General features: G+C 35.3%; 2 protein-coding genes across 2 annotated transcripts; both read right to left on the bottom strand.

The window, feature by feature from the left end:
* Positions 1-1,121: 1,121 nt before the first annotated feature.
* On the bottom strand, positions 1,122-3,315 carry LOC114712967 (S-norcoclaurine synthase 2-like). The gene is made up of 2 exons (XM_028897535.1): positions 3,135-3,315; positions 1,122-1,417 (listed from the first exon to the last, which is right to left on the bottom strand). Exons 1-2 carry the CDS (start codon positions 3,313-3,315, stop codon positions 1,122-1,124), a joined length of 477 nt encoding a protein of 158 aa, XP_028753368.1.
* A 2,095-nt stretch (positions 3,316-5,410) lies between these two features.
* LOC114712966 (stromal processing peptidase, chloroplastic-like) lies at positions 5,411-21,653 on the bottom strand. Its single transcript, XM_028897534.1, has 25 exons — positions 21,392-21,653; positions 20,718-20,968; positions 19,820-20,048; positions 18,782-18,980; positions 18,525-18,572; positions 17,917-18,024; positions 17,640-17,828; positions 17,243-17,539; positions 16,837-16,938; positions 16,213-16,347; positions 15,634-15,858; positions 14,871-15,074; positions 14,358-14,528; positions 12,602-12,751; positions 11,319-11,456; positions 10,906-11,133; positions 10,659-10,811; positions 10,389-10,515; positions 10,174-10,288; positions 9,335-9,455; positions 9,130-9,210; positions 8,853-8,954; positions 8,489-8,639; positions 7,260-7,397; positions 5,411-5,975 (listed from the first exon to the last, which is right to left on the bottom strand). The coding sequence occupies exons 1-24, from the start codon at positions 21,586-21,588 to the stop codon at positions 7,306-7,308; spliced, it is 3,813 nt and encodes a 1,270-aa protein (XP_028753367.1). The 5' UTR covers positions 21,589-21,653; the 3' UTR covers positions 5,411-5,975; positions 7,260-7,305.
* Between the last annotated feature and the right edge of the window lie 550 nt (positions 21,654-22,203).

Genomic DNA, 22,203 nt, shown 5'->3' with positions numbered 1-22,203 from the left:
AGTACTACATCCCGTCCTTAATATAAGATGCAGTTGACTAATTTTTTAAAAATTAAGAAAAACTAAACAAATTACTTTAAAGTATTATATTTATTGTTTTTCTTCAAAATAATTTGCCCGACTTATAAAATAATATATAATCTCTTTTGACCAGCAAAAATAATATATAATCTAATGACACACTTAAATATTTCTATAACTAAGTAATTTTTTTTAATTTTGTTAATCTTCTCAAATTAGTTAACTAGGTTTTATATAAATAAGTGGAGGCATTATATTTTAGGTTAAAATAATCATGAATTATTGAAATAAACAATATATCATCATTACAGTCATTTATTTGATGTTTTAATCTCTATTTCAATGCGATGTGCGCGCGCGCACATTTACTTTTGTAAATGTGAAGAATATGCTCCTCTGGTCCTGTTTATAGAACAGAGAAAGAAGATTTTTTTTGTCCTATTTATAAGTCACTTCATTAAATTTTTAGCATGAATGTGTTATTTTGTCCTTCATTTATTATAGTATAGATAATTATTTTTTTGAAAGATGTACATATTAAATAGGGGTAAAGTTGGAAAGTTGTTATATTTTAATAGAGAGTTAATGCATTTTTAAGGTTTTTCTTGATCCATATAAAATATGCTGGAAGTGCCTTATAAATAGGACTTGAAGAGTAGATTATTTTGTAGCCCTTCCATGTGGGTAAAATGGCACAGATTTCCATTTGAAGACCAAATGAAGGTCATAAATAAGAAGGAAAAAAAAACATGACTTTTCTAACTTTTCAAGTGGCCAATCACTAAAGGTTGGTACCGGAACTCTGGCGACATGCTACCAAAGCTCCAGTGGCCAACTACTGGAGGCTAGCACCAGAGCTCCGACAGCAGAAAACCGACCAAGAGTATTGAGCTCGCAATCTTAAAAAAGGGAGAAAATAGTGAAGAGCATTTGTACCATTTTGAAATATTTAAAAATTCTAAAATAGTGTAAGGGATTTTATTTAGAATTTTGAAATTCACCAATTTTTAGGATATTTTATTGTCTTTTTTCCTATATTATTTTAAGGAGGGAAAATTTTATTAAAAATTTAATGAGACTGTCTTTGCCTAAGCTTGTAGCTAGGTTGCTGGAGGCTTGTTTTTGTTGAGATGAGTTTTGGCAATAAGAGCAATCTCAGCCAAAACTTGTGAGTTGATGAGAGAAGCAACAGGCGCAGCCTCCTCGTTGAACTCATACTCCATTGTTGATTTGACAGAGCTTGAATTTTTTCCTTTCTCTATCACTTCTAATCGAACCCTAAACGCAGAAAACCCTAACTCCAAGTATCCTCCTTCCACTATCTCTACTTCTTTTATCCGTCTGTCGTTGTCTATCTTTGTGAATTTCTCTTTGTAGCCTGCCGGTCCTTCAAAACCTGATATCCAACTCAAAAAAGAAACAGAGATCAATTATAATACATGAATGTTCACTTAATTTGTAGAGAGCATGAAATATCATTGCCACCAAAATATGTAAAATCTTAAAATGATAGTGTGAAATTAATTACATACATAATTCCAATGAGATCTATAGGAAACAAATTTTTGTGAAATGACCTAAGTGCCCTCATGTTAAAAAATCCTTCCACTGCCTGCCGCCAATCCCTACTGACCAATGACTGGATAATTTTTGGGGTTGGGATAGTCAAAGGTGGGATATGATTCCCCTACTTTTGGTTTCTAAATGTTAAAGTTATGTTATTGTTAGGCCACTAAGGAGGTGTTTGGGTAAGAACAAAACTATAATTTTAGAAGTACTTTTACGGTATACGAAGTAAATATGTGGATGAGTTTATCTAGATTTGCGAAAAAGTACTTCTGAAAAGTGATTATGGGGTGTTCCAAACACCCTCTAAAGCCAACCAAGTTTTTCAACATAGATGGAATGACTACTTCACTTTAAGGATTAACAACGTAATATATATGTGTGTGTGTGTGTGAAATCACAACACCACATTAATCAATGACAACTATTCCTTCGGTCCTTAATATAAGACCCAATTGTTGAGTTAGTTTTAGTCCTAAATATAGGACTCATTTCTCATGTTTATCAATTTTCTCTAAATTACCCTTATAGATACTTCCTCAAACATAATCAAGTAAAAGAGGAAGATGGAGTATTGAGAAAGATGATTATGGTATTTTAGGAAAAACGTGTCATATTTCTTATAATTAACTAACTTATTTAACTTTCTTAATCTAATCAAATTAATTAAATGAGTCTTATATTAAGGACTGGAGGAGTATTATCTTTGGCTTTTAGAATTGTTACCAATGAAGTGACCTCATTTTATATAACTAAAGTTGTTATTTGTTAATGTGAAGTAGTTATGATTATTTCATATGATTAAAGTCATTTCTTAGTGATTTAGTGTCATTGATTTACCAACACTTTATTATACTCTGAATTTTGAGATGGTAGTTGTCATTTTATATAAGGAAAGTTGTTGATCGCTCATAAATTATCTATAGCAGCCCCCTACATTCAAAAATTATCTATAGCAGCCCCCTACATTCAAAAATTAAATAGTAATTTTTCTTCTATTATTATGTATTGTATCTGGCACTCATATATATACACATGAACATAATTCTTAACATGATTTCTTTTTTCAATTTATCAAAATTTTAACTATCACTTCGACTCCCTTCCATTCAATATAATTATAAACTCCTTTAATTTATAAAATTCATAGGATTAAGATACATCCATTATTTTGAAGTATTTTTCCAATAACATCCATTATCTTAAACTAATTTTAATACAATTTAGTAATCTAAAATATTTTTTCGATAGTATTTAGTATCTTAATGTAATGTTTAGTGTAATTTTACCTTTCAAATAGTTTTCTCAGTACCAAGAGGCACGACAATGAATGCTATAAAATATTTTAAGATATTGAATGCATCAAAAATTAGTTTAAAATATTGATTAATGCTACTGGAATAATACTTAACGGTACTGAATGTTACTGAACCCAAACTAATATGAAGTTTTATTGGTAAAATCTTTGACTAGTATGCAATTATTATTAGATTTTGCCCACAGATGAAAATCAGTACGTAGAAATCTATTCGTTGGCCTAGTATCACCTGGTTTAAATGTAAGTTTCTGGATGGTTCCAACTCCTCCATCACCTTCAAGGACTTCGACCTTCTGCAAAATGGAGAGCTCTTTTTCCAGAATTTTTCCGATCCGAAGCGAACTGAAGAGATCCCACGCCTCGATTGCCGGCACGTTCAACTCTGCTTCATGCTCAACTTTTCCAAACATTGCTTCTGATATTTCCTCCTTCACTTTCTTCAATTCATTGTTCTGTATTTCTCTCTGGTTTATATATGAGTGCCACCTGCATGGCCGGACAAAACCCTAGGTTTCGAGTTTCTCGTCAGATATTGGCCTCATCGACTGTTAATGATATTTTACCTTGCGTGTGAAACACTTTGTAACAACTAACGAAGATTCCACATTATAGAGTTCGGCAAATATGCTACATTGTTAAGGATGCACAAGAATGGTTATATGAATTTCCTTTAATTTTCTTCAAACTTCTTGTCCGATTTAAAGTATACTATCGACGTGAGTTAAGATTCCTGACCACCATCAACATATTCAACATTTTTGCCATATTTTATAAAAAGTTAAGGTGCAAATCCAGCCATAAACCATACTGTCATAGGCACCTCACACTATATACTTTACTTTGATATAAAAATACATATGAAGTTTTTAAAATCATGATCAAAATGCCATGATAGGTAAGTCAATTAACATTAATCGTTTGTTGGGGGGAAAAAAACTAACATTAACCATTTAGCAAACATGTTAGTGAGAAAAATAGTAATACATATAAAATTTTCAAAATAATGTAAAAATGTCATGACTGTGACCTTATCCGCCAGTATTAGAGCCGGAAAAACAGACCGAACCCGTTAAGCTGTGCCGTTTAGGTTGATGGCTGATCTTGTAATTTGGGGTCTTCAAAGAGAACTTAGATTTAAAAGGACCAATCCTGTAGGGCTTAAAAATAAATGGGCCAACCCTGTAGGTTTTTAATATGTTGATGAACATTTAGATATGATGATATTTTGTATTTATGACTTAATTTTATTCATATTTATATCTTTTACTAGTAATTTCATTGGTTTACTTTCATTTTTTGATAAAACATGTGAAAAATATGACAAATAGAAAAAAAATTTTAAACAAGCCGAAAGGCTACAGGCTGGCCCTCAGCCCATCTACTTAAAAGCCGAGTCTAACAAATTGAGATATTTTTAAAATTTCGACTCTGTAAAGCCAGTCCTTTTAAACCCGCCAGTCTCATAGGATTAGCTTGTTTTCCCAGTTCTATCCGCCACAATGTGTACACAAACATTTTTCTAACAATTGCTCAATCTTTTGATCATAACTTTAAAAATATGAAAATTTTTTGAATGGATCTTATTACACTAGAAACTATACTCAAAAAAGCATTCCAACGATAGGTCATGCCCAATTTGAATTTAAATCGAAAAGGTTCTGTTGAATGGAAACTGAACTTTAATTGATGAGGCAAGAAAGGGCCCATCAGATCTTAATTTGCCTTGCAAATTCAAATTTGCTCCCTCCCTTGCCCAATTAAAGCTTAACTAGCGCTGGACATGATAAAAGCAACTTAAATCCAACTCAGCCCATTATCGCAAAACTCACTCTCTAAGTCTAGTTTCTGATGTCGATTCACTGACTCTACATATTTTGCATGTTATTTTGAAAACAGAGCAAGGGTCACAAAGGATTTCCTTGTCCGGTGGAAGAACGCTTTCCCCCACCCCCGCTGTTGAATCAGGGCCCGAGACAACATTGTTGAAGCTCAAGGATGCAATTAACCAACAAATCTGAGTTGTTTTCCATGGGCAACTTCATCTTTTGGAATTCTCTATGCAAGATTGAAAATTAGCTCCCACCAAAAGAGCTGGAGAGTGTCTCTCATGCACGATAGTGTCACAGTATGATATAGAGCAATTTCTCCAATCCTTTTCAATGGTCTATTTTGGGGAAATAAAAATCATCATAAACATTAAGAACAAGAATTTACCACTCCTTTTCTGTTGCATTATTAAATTGTCTTGGAAAACTAAACCCCCATCACCATATGCTCTTATTCTGTCAGATTAACAAAATTAGGTCTAGAAGGCCAAAGACTCTGTCTGATTATATATTTCTGGTTGATCTAATTGTTCAAATTTGCTGGTGTTTTGGTACCTTGAGAGATTTATTTTTCTTATTTCTAACACTAAATTCTCACCGGTTGTAAGCGTATACAAAGACCATCCCATTCTATTGAGTAACGATCAACAAACCAGCAAGAGTCAAAAAGCCGTACCCCTGCAGGAGACAATTATTCATTTCAGATTAACAAATTCATGTTACATAGGTTATACAACAATTTACAGTTTGTAGAGCTAACACCACTTTCCCATGCTAAGATGTGGCCAAAGAAATGTACCTAAAAATAATAAGGCCAAGGGCCAAAAATACGGCAGCTATACATCTTAGTGGCGGATTCTCTATTTCTTCTCTCCATTCTTAACTCGTACAAATTTATGGGTAGCAATGATATGCTATAGGTGGTTCAGTTGAAGGCCAAGAATATAAAAACCTCCAAAAATGAGGAAATGAATTGGGTACAAGGCAATAGTTCCTCAATCAGAAATTACTGGCGCAGAAGGAGCCCGTGGAATTAAAACAAAATAAGGTGTCAAAGAATTTTACCACCTAAAATATCCGCTTTTTTAGTGTATACTTATGGGCACTTTGCTATTTTTGCACTTGAAAAGGGTTAATCATTAATCATTGGATGTCAAACAGCTTGATAGTTGATTTGTGAGAAAGTCGATGAGGCAAGCTCCATTATGTATGCTCCTAATCCTTTAAATTTCCGAACATGACTCCTGCCAGGATATGCAAAAATTAGTGCAGCCCTCACCACCACCAAAGCACACATAATCATAGATGAGATAAATGAACAGTTTTGTAGCAACATATAATTGTTGAAATACTCCTCTGGTTCTAAATATAAGACCCTTATACACACTAAATATAAGACCTTTATACTAGTGTGTATAAGGGTCTTTAAGACTGGAGGAGTAGTCAATTAGAAGGGCAAAGTAAGCAGTATGTTACACCTAGGAGAAAAGCGACTCGTTCACTTCCACAATACTTCATGACCACATTTTAAGATTGAATATAGTAAACACACCACTCTGTTACACCTAGGAAAAAAGCGACTCAATTGCACCTGTATACTTCACAGATAGCTATTGCATGACCAGGAATCCTTTTCCACTAGTCCCAAGTGCTACAAAGCATAGCTTTATTACCGCCAAATTGAAATGTAACAATACCATATTAAATACTACCTCCAATTCTTAATATAAGAGCTAGATAACTAATTTGCGAATATTAAAAAAATTAGTTAAGTTAGTTATTTGTAACAAATGGATATTGTTTTTTCTAAAATACCCTTGTTAATCATAGATATTAGAACTACCATTTGATAAAAACTCCTGATATGTGCAATTACCATAGGGATTATACTTAGAGGGCAAAATAGATAAATACTGGATACAAAGTGGATTGAGGTCTTATACCTAGAACCAAATTGAATCTCTAACTAGCTCTTATATTAAGGATTAGAGGTAGTATATAATTCAGACTTCTGAGTAACAGTATAATACAAATTAGCCAAAAATAAAAAAGCAAATATATTACTATAATATACTAAAAACCGACTAACATGCATTAAAAACTAAACTTGCTTTTAACAACTCCGGGCAACTCATCCTAAGCCTAACTGAGTAAACAACTAACATTAACCACATAAAGGGAAAAAAAACATCATAACAAAGATGAAGGGGAAAATTACAGGACTAAAATCATATTTAACTTTTCTGAGCATAAATTTAATAGGAATTACAACATAAAAATTGAATAATGTAAGAAAGTGTATTTGCAATTCTTAAAACATGCATTTACTCCTATCTGCTGTATAAAACACAAAGTAAATGGAGAACACACGCACGAGTGCACACATGGAGACCATAAAAAGCCTATGTCATGGAAAATTCCCTTCTAATGGTTATTCACCCTCCAATGAAACAAAAGATTTAAGGCATAAAAAATTTAATTTTGCAGAAGAAAAAGAAGGCCTATACATAAGCGAAATCAAACTGTACCTCCAAATTTCATAGTAACCAGGCCATGACAAACCATCTAGAAAAATCATGTTGTCGGCCGAGTCATTGTAGACAAACCACGTCCAACAGGAATAACTCCTGGATAAGCATCAGATGCTTCTTCCTCTTCTAAAGTAGCTGCGAGATTGACACAAAAATATGGTTAAAGAATACACACACATGTATATAAGCAACCAGAAACACAAAATTGTACTTGTTCTGACACAACAGACTCTTCTAGTATTTATTATTCCAACTTCTGCCTGAGGGAGACACAGGTCCCTTTTTCTATTTTGGCATGAGCATGTGCTTGTTTTATTACATGGAAACAATCTTGGAATCTATAAGGCCAAAGCTGGAATTGGAATCCCAATAAAGGCTGTTAAGGGAATATTTGGCAGCAAGGTGCTGAATAATTCCTTGGGAAAATACATGCAGAGGAAATTCCAGGAGTTTATCTGGGGGAAGAAAAATCAAAGGGGTGAGGACGGAGAAAGAGAAATTTGGGATGAATTTTGGTAAAGACCTCTAGCAATCTAGGAGAGCTAGAATATCTTCTATTTTTTCACATTGCTTGAACTGTTATTTCAGAAGCAACCCTAGGGTTTTCATCAAACTCCTCTGAATTTAAGTACGTTTCAAGAGTAACAACTCATTGCCGGATACCTAGGAAATGAGAAAGTCATTACACAGGTGAATAGACTCAGGAACATTAGAACTCCGACCTGTATTAGTTAATATTATGCTTAATTTAGCATAGTTAATGCTTTGAAAGGTTAATGAAAAATCTTGCAAGGATTATAGTGCAATGGCACCTTACTTTACCCAAGAAAAAATATTTACATCAATTGATGATTGTTACTACTTTTTTATCATTATTTGTTGAGGTATCTTTTCACAGAATAAGCAATACTGTCTCAGTTTGGGCTCGACCACCACTTATGCAACAAATTGTTAACAAGAGACAAGCATCACCATCAGAGACTAGTTTTGAAAACAAAATGCTTCAACTACAACTATAGGCAATCTGTCCGTCACACAAAAGTAAGGATTCCAATTTATTTACAGTTCAGTTTAAATTACAACTGGAGTTTGGTGCAGGTTTCAATTTAATTCCAGCGGTTTTTTTTTTTTTTTTGGTTGGGGGGGTGGTTAACGAGCTTAAAATGAAATATTAAGAAAGAGTAAAGCAGGATCTACTACGAGTTAAATTGAGAATGCTTGTGCACCTGCATTATCTTGCCCGGCCTGAACGCCAGCAACCCCAATGCATGAATATAGAGAATTGTCATCTACTTTTAACTGCTCATAGGCAAGGTATACATCCTCAATTGTTGCGGCTTCATAAAGAAATGTCAGATCCTTGATACATGATATGTCCTGAATGACACATTCAACGTAGACATCAATGCATCAAAAACAAGCATGAATATGAAAGATTAGATTAAATCAACGTTTTCAGTTTAAATTTGGTTATACAGAAAACAGAATTTCCACTTGTTCAAAATAAAACTAAGTCTACTTTTTATTTGCAAAAGATTAAAGATTTGATCATTATAACTGGATATCAAGATTCAAACAGTTTCATCTCACCTTTCTTGGAACAGAAGAAGCTTGCAAGTGAGCCATCAATCCCAGCCAATAGGCATTTGACTTAATTTCAGCTTCATGTCTCATAAGAAGGGTCCGCTTAGCCTACAATAAACAAAAGCACCCAAAGATATTCAGGAATTTAGGGTCCGATTGACATTAGACGGATGTAGCAGGTGGCTAAGCTTTCCCAGTTCTCTTAGTTTGACTTGTATCCAAAAGACAAATGTCGATGCTGAAACGTAATGTAAGCACAACACAAACAAATCCAATGACTAACCCTGTCCAATTCCCTCTCGGTAATTTTGTTACTATGCAGACCTCTAAGAACATTTTTGCATGCATCAACAGCTTTGTGCACCTGAATAAAATTTGAGTTACCACCAATAAACAAATTGCAACAGGCAATAACAACTTAGATGCCAAAAGAGAGAGAGAGAGAGAGAGAGAGAGAGAGCAAGTGTGAATAAGAATGAAACCCACACCTTGCCTGGGGTTGACGTCACTGATACCACATACCATCCAAGTTTAAGTCTATCGAACAGGTTTAGTTCAAATGACACATCATAAGTCAAGCCCAATGAATCTCTAACAGTTGTGAAAAGCCTATTCAGCGAAATATGTAATGTGTCAGGTTGTAAGCAAAGTTACAAGCATGAAAAAAGAATGCTATCATGCATGCAGGCAACCAGAAAACATACTGACCATCAATATAAATATAAAAGCCTGATGCTGATGGCTTATATCTCATGGCTTATATCTCTACCACCCAGTAAAATAATGAAATATCCCTATGTTGCCTCACATTTCCAAAATTTTAGACATTTTTAACTAATTGCGGGAATATATGCTATCAAGCTTTTTTAAATATGCTTTGCATATATCCACCAATCTCTAAAACGTGTTTCTAATCTTAATCAAACTTTTAGTAGTCAAAAACACAAGTTCAAGTCTTGTAACTTCCATTTACAAAATATTCATCTTATCTAATGCACAACTAGCAGAACATCTTCCACTAGCAGAGCCGGACAAGTTCTCCATCAATTCATTCATGAATAAGGCTTTTCAGTTTAACAAGAGATTTAAGCTGTAAGTTTTTTTCTTGTTTCTTTTTCTTTTTCTTTTTTTTTGGTGGCTATGAGGAGTTTTTAAATGAGCAAACTGTAGTACTATTGAAGATTAGCCAGTTTCCATCTAGATCAGAGGAAAAATTATAGGGACGATTAAATATTTAAATTGGACAAAATAGTAATGGCATTGCTCAAGCTTTGTCTAGGGTCTAGCTTTCAATCCAAGCTGACTGTATGCGTGGAGGACAGTGTACCTAGAATTTATAATCTCAGCCATCAGCCCCATAGTTATGCCAAAGAAAAGAGGATGACCACGAAGATTTCTTTGCAAATCACCCATCTTTAGAGAACCAGATGTAGACTGAGCAACTGCACAAGAATTTGAGCATTTGAAGATAAAAAATCTGAACAGTTATTCTGAAAAAAATTAATTTGTTAATATAATGTATGACATCAAGCAGAAACCCACTATCACTTGTTAACGTATTATTAATTGACTCTAACAGATCTTCTCCATCAACAGTAAAACCCCAACGGTTTGGTGCTGGCCCAGCAATGTATGCACAAGCCCTCTCATCAGTGTCCTTCAAGAATACCTGTCCAAAAGCAAAAAGTACACGTGTCACAAGCCTAAAACATAAAACCATAGCCAATCAGTTTGAAAACCTATGAAACCTAACATGGTTCTACAAAGTCAACCCCCGGGGGGGGGAATGAAATAATATCCCTAAACTCTCACTTCTTGAAACTGCACATCAGATGGAGATGGCCGAAATACAGGTGGGATTAATTTTTTATCTGCTTCACAATCTCTGGTGAAGTGTGCTGTCCCAAGGTAATCAAGAATACAAGATTCAATTTCCTCCTCAGTGAAGTCCCCTACGATGCTTACCTGCAGAACAAACAAGATAAATTTATCAAATATGGTATTTAGTGTTGGGATATAATTCCTTCAGGACAGCACCCTGAGGTTGTTAATGGCAGACCTCCATGTTATCACCGACAAATTGATTCATCACCGCATCCTTAACACATTGCAAACTTAAATTTTCTAGAGATTTTGGTGTAGGCTCAATAAATCGCTCATCTCCATCCATCATTGCCACCATGAGTTTATGGGCAGTTGAGCGTTCCAAGCTTTTAGGTATGGATCGGTAATATGACAGGTACAATTGCCTAGCTCTATCAAAAGCATCATCTAGCCAGACGCTATGCTGCACATAGAAAACCCACATAAGGCATACAACAGAGGAAAACAAAGCAATAATTCTCATAATCATTATAACTCAGCACCTAAAATGCAGTTCAAGGACTACAGCCAGCATTTACAGACGCAAAACAAGTGGCTGAGGACAGGCTTAATAGCCAAAAAACATGTAATATTTGGTAAGATTATTACCTCAAGCACCATATGAAGCAACTGAAAAGCTGCACGCATCCCATTCTCTCTTAAAGTAAAACGAAATTCCATAGCTATGAATTCCTCTGTAGACTCCAACGAGCAATTTATCAGGTGATTCACACAGAAAAGTTCAACCTGGTATTATCAGTAAAATATACAACAATCAGCAAAGATGAAGTCTCAAATCTGTGGTCATGAACACCAACCAGCATTTTTTTTGAGCTCTTAAAAACTGACAAATGCAAGGGCCCAACAATATTAGCCTTTGTCTACATAATGAAATGCTGCAAATGCCTTTACGTGTTAGTGTCAATAATATCTTTGCATTCATGGTGCTCAAATGGCATAGATCTTAATATTTTATAGGTAAAAGCCTTTTGAGATAAAGTACATTCAGAAGTGTAATTTCTAATATGAAGGAGATAACAGTAACATTGCACATCAATGCCCCAGTTGGTTTGTTCAAGAGAATGGGATTCCCATTCCCTCCCTATGTTGTAATGTCTATTATAAACTCATAATCATGATTCAATGGTTTCTATCTCTTTATTACTTTTTGGGCATAAAGGTCATCGTACATCCTCAAAACATTACCTTTTTCCAGTTTATTTTCATTCCATTCCATTTTTGTACAAAATGAGCCATTAGCATCCCACATAAAGGAACACCCCACACAATAGGATAATGTGTTCCCAAGTCATCCATCACAATAAGGACACGTTTTCCTTCACCAGCATAGTTTCTTTCAATAAATGCAATAGACCTATGCTATCCTTGTTATCAAATTAAATTTCAGACAACTAGATATGTGCCCATAACACAATCATATAAATGTGCTCGTGCAATATGTTTCGGTGTGCATTTTCGTAATAAGTTCCTTTCTTCCATATTATCCTCATCAGCATTTTCTAGAAATTTATTTGTGAATGAATAACTTGTCTATCATATTTTTAACAGGTAATATAATAATGTTTCCCCAGTCAATGCCACAAATAAATTTAACAAAAAAGGGGGAAAAAGAAGTTACCCTCATCTCCCTCCCCTACCCCCCCCCCCAAAAAAAAAAGCATATCTAACCACACATGAATATTGGGAAAAATTCAATGCAGAATAGAAAAATAAATTAAGTTATGAAGCAATAACAGATAAATTATAATTAAGACGAGGCAGGAAAGCCTTCTCCTTTGAAATATCCAAGAAATGTAACATTTCCTGTAACCAGAAATTAGAAACATTTTTCACGCATCAATGTTTAGACAAAAATTAGTAGGATAAATTACCTGCTCTCTCGAAAAGTTGCCTACACGTCCCCCCTCACTAAGTGTCCGAACACCCACAATCACTGATCCTCTAGAATCAGGACTTTCAGCTGCCCGTCCGCCACCAACAATCAACCTCATAACACCACTTTGTGTCTCTGTTTTTGATATCTGCAGACATAAAGCGAAGGGTTAAATCATATGAAAAATCCTATTACAAATCCCTCTTAATTTAAGAAGAAAAAACTGAAATTCTAACTTATATTTGCAAATCTTACAGTTGTCTTCAGTATTGTCTCCCCAAAGGCAAGTGGAAGTATAAAAATTAATGCAAATACAATTGCTTTCTCAGCTTCCAGGTGGGACAAATTTTTTTGGGGTAGGGATGGGGGGGTTGAGTGAGAGATCCTATTGTTGACTTGAAGGGGGATTGAATTTCTTTATTTCAAACGTTCACCTTGTCCATTTCAGTAAGAGAATTTATTTTCCTCATTTAATTTCTCTTCTTTTCTTAAGCTAATTTCTCCTTGTTGGAATCAATGCATAGGGTAAATACCAGAAGTATGCTGACTGCATGCTTGCTGTATATAGAGCTGTTGTACTATCTCTAAAATTAGTAGAGTTTAATTACTTGTGCTGTGGAAGCTATAAGTGAAAATTTCCATTCTAATCAGTAGGCACTAAATACACTTCCCTCGAAGGGTTTCTTCTTCTTTTACTCTTTACATGTAGCATAGCCTAGAGCGGCAAACCTAGTGCTCCAATGAGAATGTATTTTATGGTGTTTAAAATTTTTCAGTGTCAACCAACCAGACTATCAAGTCCAGTCACATTCTGGCTAACCACATGCCATTCAACTTTAAGGTGATATCATGTGGGCTCTGGGGAGCCTTTGGCCAGCCCAAGAACAGCAAACCAATTAACACCAAGCTGGCACAGGTCTTCATGCATCCATATAGACCCTCCTTTTTTAGCAATCCGTTGCTGTTTAATTTTGTCTCTATAAGCAAACTGGCTTAATCGCTTAATTCCTCCATTCCTTGATCAAATAATTCTGTTCTAGTACAGGATCAGGCTGAGGCAGATTATTATAATCAGGTGTGAGACAAAAAGGTTTGTATCATCTTACTATCCAAACATCCTCAGTCATTCGCACTTCCACTTATTCACCTGAACTTCTTCACAACCATCTGGATCATACTAATCCATCTAAGCGTCAAAAGATGATTCCAACTCCTGCCTCTTGACCTTTTTTTGTTATTTTATTTCTTACATTCTTTAGAAGGTGATTCCTGTTAACTTGGTGCAACATCACCTTTACCCATAGAGCGAAGTACCCATTTTCTTAGTCACTATTAATTGTGGCTCTAGTCAATCAATTCTACTTTGGGTTTTCATACTTTTTTTACTCTCTTTTCTCGTACATTTTTACTGATTTCATTGTTAAATCTGATTGATTTTAGTGCTTTACTTCAAACCTTTCCCTACACTCTTAAAACTCCACAGCTCACCAAGTTCCCTGAGGCTCTTCTCGTTCTCCTTCCATCCAAGTCTATAGTTGACACCCTCTAAACTCTAATATCTATCACTACAAATCCTGCAGATATACCTGCTGACTCACCACCAATTCCTGTGCCTTTGCCCACCTTGAGCAGGGCAGAAATTTCTACTAACAAATTCAAGGAATACTTACAGCATAACACAAATGGATAGGATAACCGATAGAAACTCAAGAGATGCACTGGCATCATAAAAAGCTAATGGCATACTTCCATACCTTATAGTTGACAGGAATGCCATTTGCAAGACGACGTTGAATGATCCCTGTTTCCTCATCGTGAATTTTTGTTCCATCTGTTCTGGGACTTACAGGAATAAAGACAGGCTTACGTTGCACCTTCAACTCTTCAAGCTTTGCCAAAGATATTAATTCTTTTGGCACCTCAAGCTACAAAAATTTGCAATTATTAGTTTATCAGAAATTAAATATCCCAGATATACAGCATCTAAGTTGCAATTGGGCAAAAACTGAAAATGGCCTTCCTCTATTAATTTTCATCATCTAGGGATTTCAGATTGAGGTGTTTAATTCATATCATAGCAAATGAATTGTAAAGCTGCCAATCATGAATTGTAAAGCTGCCAATCATATTGGGACTATCTTTTAGGAAACACAATAGATGAAAAATAAATATTCAATGTCCGGACACAAAATCCTTAGATGTTGGATGAAACCATATACTTCTAATTTTAACTAAGGCATACGAGCAGGGAATGAAGTTAAAAACACCTCAGGCTCAGGCTCGATAGGCTCCTCCAATCCAGCTTTGATAGCATCTGTAATTTCACTTGAGGATATCTTAAATTCTGTTTCACCAATTCCCTCAACATGAACTTTCTTAGGAACACAAGCAACAATTGCTGCAGGAAGGGGTGCTGTAGCCTTTCCAAAATCAGCAATGAACTCTAACACCTCTGCACCAACAGAATTAACCTACACCAAAAGATTACAAACGTAATCAACCAAAAAGTTGAAATGCACTTCCACTAAACAAAAATTAAAATAGCTCTAAATTATAGTAGAAATATAAGGGAGAAAATAAATGATCAAATGCAAACAGTTAGCCAAAATATAAGAGAGTACAGGTACAGACAACCTAATACTTCCGTAATGTACATATCAAGACTGTTGACCCAAGACGCATTTTTTTAATACTTTCCTTCTTATATTTAAAATTATTACAAGCTGTAAGAAAACAAATTTGAGATGGTAGGGAAGCATCTTCTCCAGTGATCCAAGGAGTATGGAATCTTAAAGAAGTAGAAAATCCCCACTCTAAGGATAGATGAGAAGATTCCAATATCATAAAAATTATTCCTCAAAACGAAGAGAGGTATGCCTAAGCACTAGTTATGTCTCAGAAAGGCACTTACAAACCATAACAGGATTTGTTTTTAAGTATTATTACAACAAAATAATGGCCAGGAGGGTCAAAGTAGAAGGTTTTAATAGAAGAGAATGCACAGCGTCCAATGGCTGGCCATGAAAATACCTCCTCAAGGGTCACTGTCCCAGCAACCGCAAGTAAGCTTTCATGTCCTTGCATCTGATCCATAACTTTGTGGCCAAGAGCATCACTTTCCATGATAAAATCCAAATTATCAACGGAAGGTACATTATCAATCATAGCTGCAAGGTGTTCGCTATCCTTCAAAAGTGCATCCAAGTATCGTGTTAATTCACCCTGGGTAACACCAAATTCCTTGAGCCTCCGAACCTGCATTATGTGGTATATGTCATAACCCATTAGATCTGCATCATGAGTACAGGTAAGCCATCATCCAGGTAATTTGAAATCACAAATCAAAAGAGGTTTTCTTTCTGAAAGAGATTACTAAAACTTGTCCAATCTGAAACAGATTACTAAAACATACCATAATGACACCTAAAACTGAAAAACTGAGCATCTTGCCTCACAGCAATTATATTAGTATAGATCAAAGGTTAAAAAAATATGATAACTATGGCATATCAACGAAGGTAGTAGAAAGAACAATAGAAACAACAAGCAAAAAGAAAATTGATAATTGTACCCCTTAAAAGGGAAAAAAGGAGCAGGAAAGAGACAAACCTCTTGAACAGCAACTCTAATGGCACTTTGCCAATTATTTGGTTCTGCATTTATGGTAAGGGTGGTCACAGTACATCCTTCCCTTCCAGAATCGCTATGATCCAATTCAACTGAAGTGAACGGTGGATTTGAACTCTGGAAATTTGTTTGCAGTTAGACACACATTTGTACCATGGAATGCACTATTTTTCCACAAGCAAAAAATTTATGAAATTATTGATTTAAACATTGAGAAACTAAAATTATATAAACTGAAGAAATGAAGTCCCAAAAATGTCACTCTATATATACAACAGTATAAAAGGAACGTAGCTATCTGTCAATAACTCGACATATTTATAGAAAATTTACATCCCTAAATTCCCAAACCTCTAGTTATTATTATTCTTAAGATTTATAGTCAAAAGTTCTGAAATTCTGACATAAAATCTATCAATATACAACTGAAAACACAGAAAACTATAGCATGACCTTGAGCAGCTAAGCCACTTATAATCAAATTATTGAAACTCAAAGATACAAAAGAAAATTAAAAAAAAAAAAAACCACTAAGTAACAGCAGAGGCGATGACCGTTTACAAAGGAGAAATAAGGAAATAGCAGATTCGATAGATTTTGCCACACCTTATATCTTGTGTTGATACGAAAATGCATAGCAGATAGAAATATTCTTTTCATCAACACATTTCGCAAATCACCATATGTTCGAACCTTGTTCACAGGAACCTGCACATGATAATTATTAGTCATTTAATGAAGAGAGAGTGATTTACAAAGTTTAACTGCATATAATAACTAAAAGCATATAATAATAAGTATTGTAGTAAATCAAGACTGCAATCAAGTAGGTGAGTTTAAGAAGTTCATACAGACATTTTAGTATCATTTATGCTATCATTACATCTTAATGAATCATTTTGTCTCAAATTCATGCTCCTTATTTACTTACTAAGGAATCACACATACAAAACTACCAAATATTCACTAATAGCACGATTCAAGCAATTAGAGTCACTACAAGAATTAGTACCTTGCAAAACATATTAATTGAAAAATTTTGAAGTAGTTCGTGTTGAAATATCTGTGGTGGCTTCACATCAGTGTGGATTCCAGGAAGTGACCAATTATGATTCACTGGAGGACGAACTGCCTGTCTTTCCTTAAGAAAAATTTTGGATTGATCTACTGAATTTGATGGCTTTTCAATAGAATTTCCACCCAGCCCAATAGAGTGCTTAGGGACAAGAAAACTGGCCATTGCACCAAATGCACTTGGAGTGGCCGCAGAAGCCTTCTCATTGTCCACACCAGTTTGTCCAAAAACAGCCTGTGTGACAATAGTAACTTTGTAAGAATCTTACATGTCAGAAAAATAAGCTTGCCAGGAAGAAGTGCTTCGAAAATGATTAAAAAGCTGTTCAACATACTTCAATATGATGAACTGTCTTTGAGATGTGATCAATATCCCCCACAATGTACAAAGTAGCATTAGCAGGGAAATACCAACGCTCATGAAATTTCCTTATTTTGTCTGCATCCCATTTCTTTATCTGTTCTTCTAATCCAATTGGAAACCTTTTGCTCAGCTTGTTTTCAGAATGCAGATGCTGCAATAACTGTGATTGTAGAAATTACAGAAGGTCAATGTTTTGCACAAATGTCAACATATCAACAGCCAAAATCCTTAGGGTTTCTAATACACACCTGGCAATCAACCCGATACTCTATTGTATTCATCATTTGAAGCTCTGAGAGTATAGCACGTCGTTCCTTTTCAATTCTAGAAGCAAGGAACTTCGGATGGAATGCTATCTGAAAACATCAAGAGGTGTAAGTGTATAGATGCGATCTGAAAAGTACCATTAGCAAACTTGAATGGGCTTACTTTAAATGCAAATTTTATTTTAAAAGAATCAAACTGAAAAATCCATATGAAAGCTATTACAAGAATAACCGGAAACCCATGCAAATTTTTTTAAGGATAAATTTAACCCCAATGAAGCTAAAAATTGATAATTTTAACCCCTTCCGTAAGCCATTTTCCACCGACATCTCTCCTTTTTTCCTCTTCTCTCTTCTTCCTTCCCTGCACTTCATGATCTATTTAGAAGCTATCCCATATCCATACTATCTTTCTTACCCCTCATATCCATCCCAAAAGCCAACAACCGACAGGGTTCAAACCAAAGCATCAGGCCATTCATTTAGATATAAAGATTAGACGCATTACAACTTCATACACATGCTTTACATTTGGGCGACCAGAAGCAGACTGCATAGCAAAGAGTAAAGCAAAATAAAATAAAGCATACCTCATCCAAGGCATCCAGCACAGATGGAAGTAGATCATCTTCAGAATCCTGACAAATGACATCAATTTGTAATCAAATACAATACAGAAATACAGATATACTATACAATACAAGAGATGACACTTGCTCCGATTCAAAGTGATGGTCTGCAGTGACAGCTGTGAGCCTATGACGCTTCAGTACAACAATTCTCTTAAACTAACAAATCTCAGTTTCAGGAAAAAATCATAGAGAATTGCAAGTCAAACATTCCAAACCTTGGTACTGGTAGGAGCATGGATATGAAATACTGTGTGGTGGAAATCAGTGTAAGCATTAGAACGTGCTCCTGTCCCCAGAAGCTTCTCACGTTTTTTACTTCCAAGGAAAGCAACATGCTCAATCATATGTGCAATGCCTTGCTCATCATCTTCTTCATCAATTGAGCCTACGTGAACTTCCAAGTGTGCTTCAAACCTAAAATCCAACAAATTAGTAGACAGCATTAGTATGCGTACCGGAACCTTCATCAATGTAGCACATGAAAGTTCTAACCAACAAGGGGTGGACCATGCAGTCCCCTCAAACCTCCTCACAGGTTAATATAAAGTTTTAGTATACCTTCCGGAGCTGCCATCAATGAAGCACACAAAAGTTCTAACAAACAAGGAATGGACCACGCAGGCCCCTTGAACCACTTCAGGGGCTCTTGCTTATGATAAAAGAACATTTCTCAAATGTAATCATTTATCCGAACTTTTCCTCCTGTACTGAGCTTGCTTCCTTAAACTTAACCATTTAGATATAGCATTTATTCTAGGACACAGTTAACAAGCTTTACCAACATAGCACTGAAGTATCAGATGGTACCTAAATTATGTGGAGGAAAAATGAGGGGAAAAAAGGAGTACAGAAGGCTCAGAAAATAGAGGATAAAGCACTTATATCTCATAGCAGCTAGCCAAATACACTTAAAGCCGCTCACTTAGTCCAGCATATGTAGGATAAATAGGCATGAAACTTGAAATCTACTCTCCCTATTTTCAGTCAGGATCAATGAGGTAAAGCAATTTGCCTTTGCTCAGTCCCTGTTGCCCATAACCATCAAAAGTCCTCTAGCATGCCCTCCTTGACACTGACTAAAGAATGTGACATACAAACTCATTGTAGCGGGTAGTATAATAAAAAAAGCCTGAATTATTATATCCAAGTTTAGGATGTAGTTCATAGATAGATGCAAATTCATGCTTGATAAATCTGAACTCACTGCCCATATATCACAGCTTATATATCTACCATCATCATCTAAAACCAACCTTTTTGGCGGAACCTTATTCGGCAGAATCAGGTAGCGCAGCCCATTCTTCAGTTGACCTCGATGCAACTTTGGATGAGATGGAAGTTCAGAACTCAAAAATGCTTGTATCTGCTCAAGCTCAGAATCCAATATGCCTAAATCTTGTTTCTCAGTAACGCCATCTGGCCAGGCTGTACTTGCTGCATGTGGCTCATCTGGACCAACAGTAGCATGAGGAATTTGAACCTGATCAACCCATGAAAAAAAAAAAAAAAATTCAATGACCAAATCAATATAATTTTCAAAGGAAAAGAAATAAGATTGCACCTAGAAGGCTATCACGCCATAACCATTCATTATAAAAGCAGATATGAAACAAACATAGGCATCTGAAGGATAATCTCCAAATTTAACATGTCTACTGGGAGTATTAAAATAAAACATACATCTTCAACTTTTAAGCATCAGATTGCTGCAAAAATTGATAGCATGTAAATCGCTTCTAGCAAATAAAATTGAGAGTGTCAAATAAACATGTTATCTAAAATCTGGAACAAAGTAAAAAATTGACAAAACACATACTGTTTGTATTTAGGACTCAAGTATGATGAGGATTCGCAAGTAAATATGAAAATAAAGGCAAAAGAAAATATAATTAAAAGTTAAAAATCAAGAATGTGGAATGTCCGTACAGAAACTGATCTTTGAAAGCAAGGAACAAATAAAAATGCAATGGCAATTGGAAAAAGAACTTGTACTTCACAAAACAGGCTACTCATCATAGGGGGAAAAAAATAAGATAAGCGCTTTGTATTAAGGGAAAAAATTCATAAAAAAAATCGAACAATAAACAACTTGTTTACAATATAGTTGCATAGTTACAGGTGCAGGAACATACAGCCAAAGTGAAGTAGGAGTACTTACAAGGGCATGACCGAGTTTATTCTTAAACAATGGGGAAGTGGATTTATCAACAAAGACTCTGGGAACAAATCTTCTAAGATTGGCTGCTCGACTATTTCCGGCAAGACAGCAAGAAGTTAAGTGATACTGTGGGGATGAAAGTCCTTCTGTCACTGGCTCACCGAGCATGGAGGTATACTGCTTCCAAGCACCATCATTCTTCCTTCGGAAACTCAGTCCACCTTTAGCAGCATAATGTGAAGCCCTTTCAACAATAGTGAGACACAAAATAAGAATCGCAGAATTCAATACAGGAATTCAATAACTTAAAAACAAATCAGTCTAATTATGGGCATAGATAATGTTGAGACGCAAAATATCAGACACCGTAAGATATACTTTCCACGATAATTCGTAGCTTCAGACACTTCTCAGCTTTGAAATGAGAATTAGCAACGAGTCTCTTTAATCAGTTCATTCATACAAGATAATATACCAATTCGAGCTTCCAATTGGAAATTCCATAAAAGCATATTTACCAAGTACAAAAAATTAAAACCTGAAAGATAAGTAAGCTAGAAACATGGAAAAATAATTCCATGGCGGTTATGTCAAGCAAAGCACACACAAACAATTCCAAATGAAAATATATAAATAAAAGCAATCGCTAACAGCATATAAGAAGCACCTTCTGGAAGAGAAACGAAGCGAAGTAGAAGAAGAAACAGGAGTTGTAAGTAACGATGATCGGTTATTCCGCAATCGAGTGGGGAAACGACAGCAATTTGAGGTGGATTTCGAATTGGAAGGAGCATCATCTCTGGAGTGAAATGAAGGAGGAAATTGAGTGAAGGCACTTCCAACGAGGGACGTTGAAGCAGCCATGGCTCCGCAAGAGAGAAAGAGAGAACACGAGACGAGCTAGGAAGAGCTATATAGAATGCGACACAGAGATTTTTTTTTTCTTTCTTTTTTTTTTTTTTTTTGCCTCCCTTTTTTGCTTGTTCTCTCTTCCCCTCTTTCAATCTTTCGTTCGTTGAACTGTCACGTGGAATGGCTCCTTGCCTGATATCAGAATTGCGTTATTGGCATTGCCCAAATAACAAGGGATGCTTCCTCTGCTGACCCTCCGATGAGGAAGAAGAAAGTGCCCCAGCGACCGATGATCCATTTGTGAATACAGCTTTGATCTACACCGTCCAGGCTACACGCCACGGGATGATGCCCCGTGTCCTTGCACATTTGATTTTTCGGAAGGGACCTGTTCAAAAATACTACTAACTAGTTGACTAATTTAAGGTGATTAAAAAAGACGTTAAATTAGTTATTTGTAATAGATATGTATTGTCTTTCCTAAAATATCCTTACTAATCAAGTATATTAGCTATAATTACTATTGTTAGAAGGACTATCTTGGGAAAAAATGCATAAATATGAGAGATAAAGTGGATTGTGATCTTATATTTAGGACCAAAATAAAAGTCAAATAAAGTTTTATAT

The sequence above is a fragment of the Neltuma alba genome, unplaced genomic scaffold (genome assembly GCF_004799145.2).
Source record: "Neltuma alba isolate B1F8T4 unplaced genomic scaffold, ASM479914v2 tig00011405_pilon, whole genome shotgun sequence".
In the NCBI taxonomy this organism is placed as follows: domain Eukaryota; kingdom Viridiplantae; phylum Streptophyta; class Magnoliopsida; order Fabales; family Fabaceae; genus Neltuma; species Neltuma alba.
The sequence above is the reverse complement of the archived record's forward strand: the minus strand, read 5'-3'. Positions and strand labels throughout refer to the sequence as shown.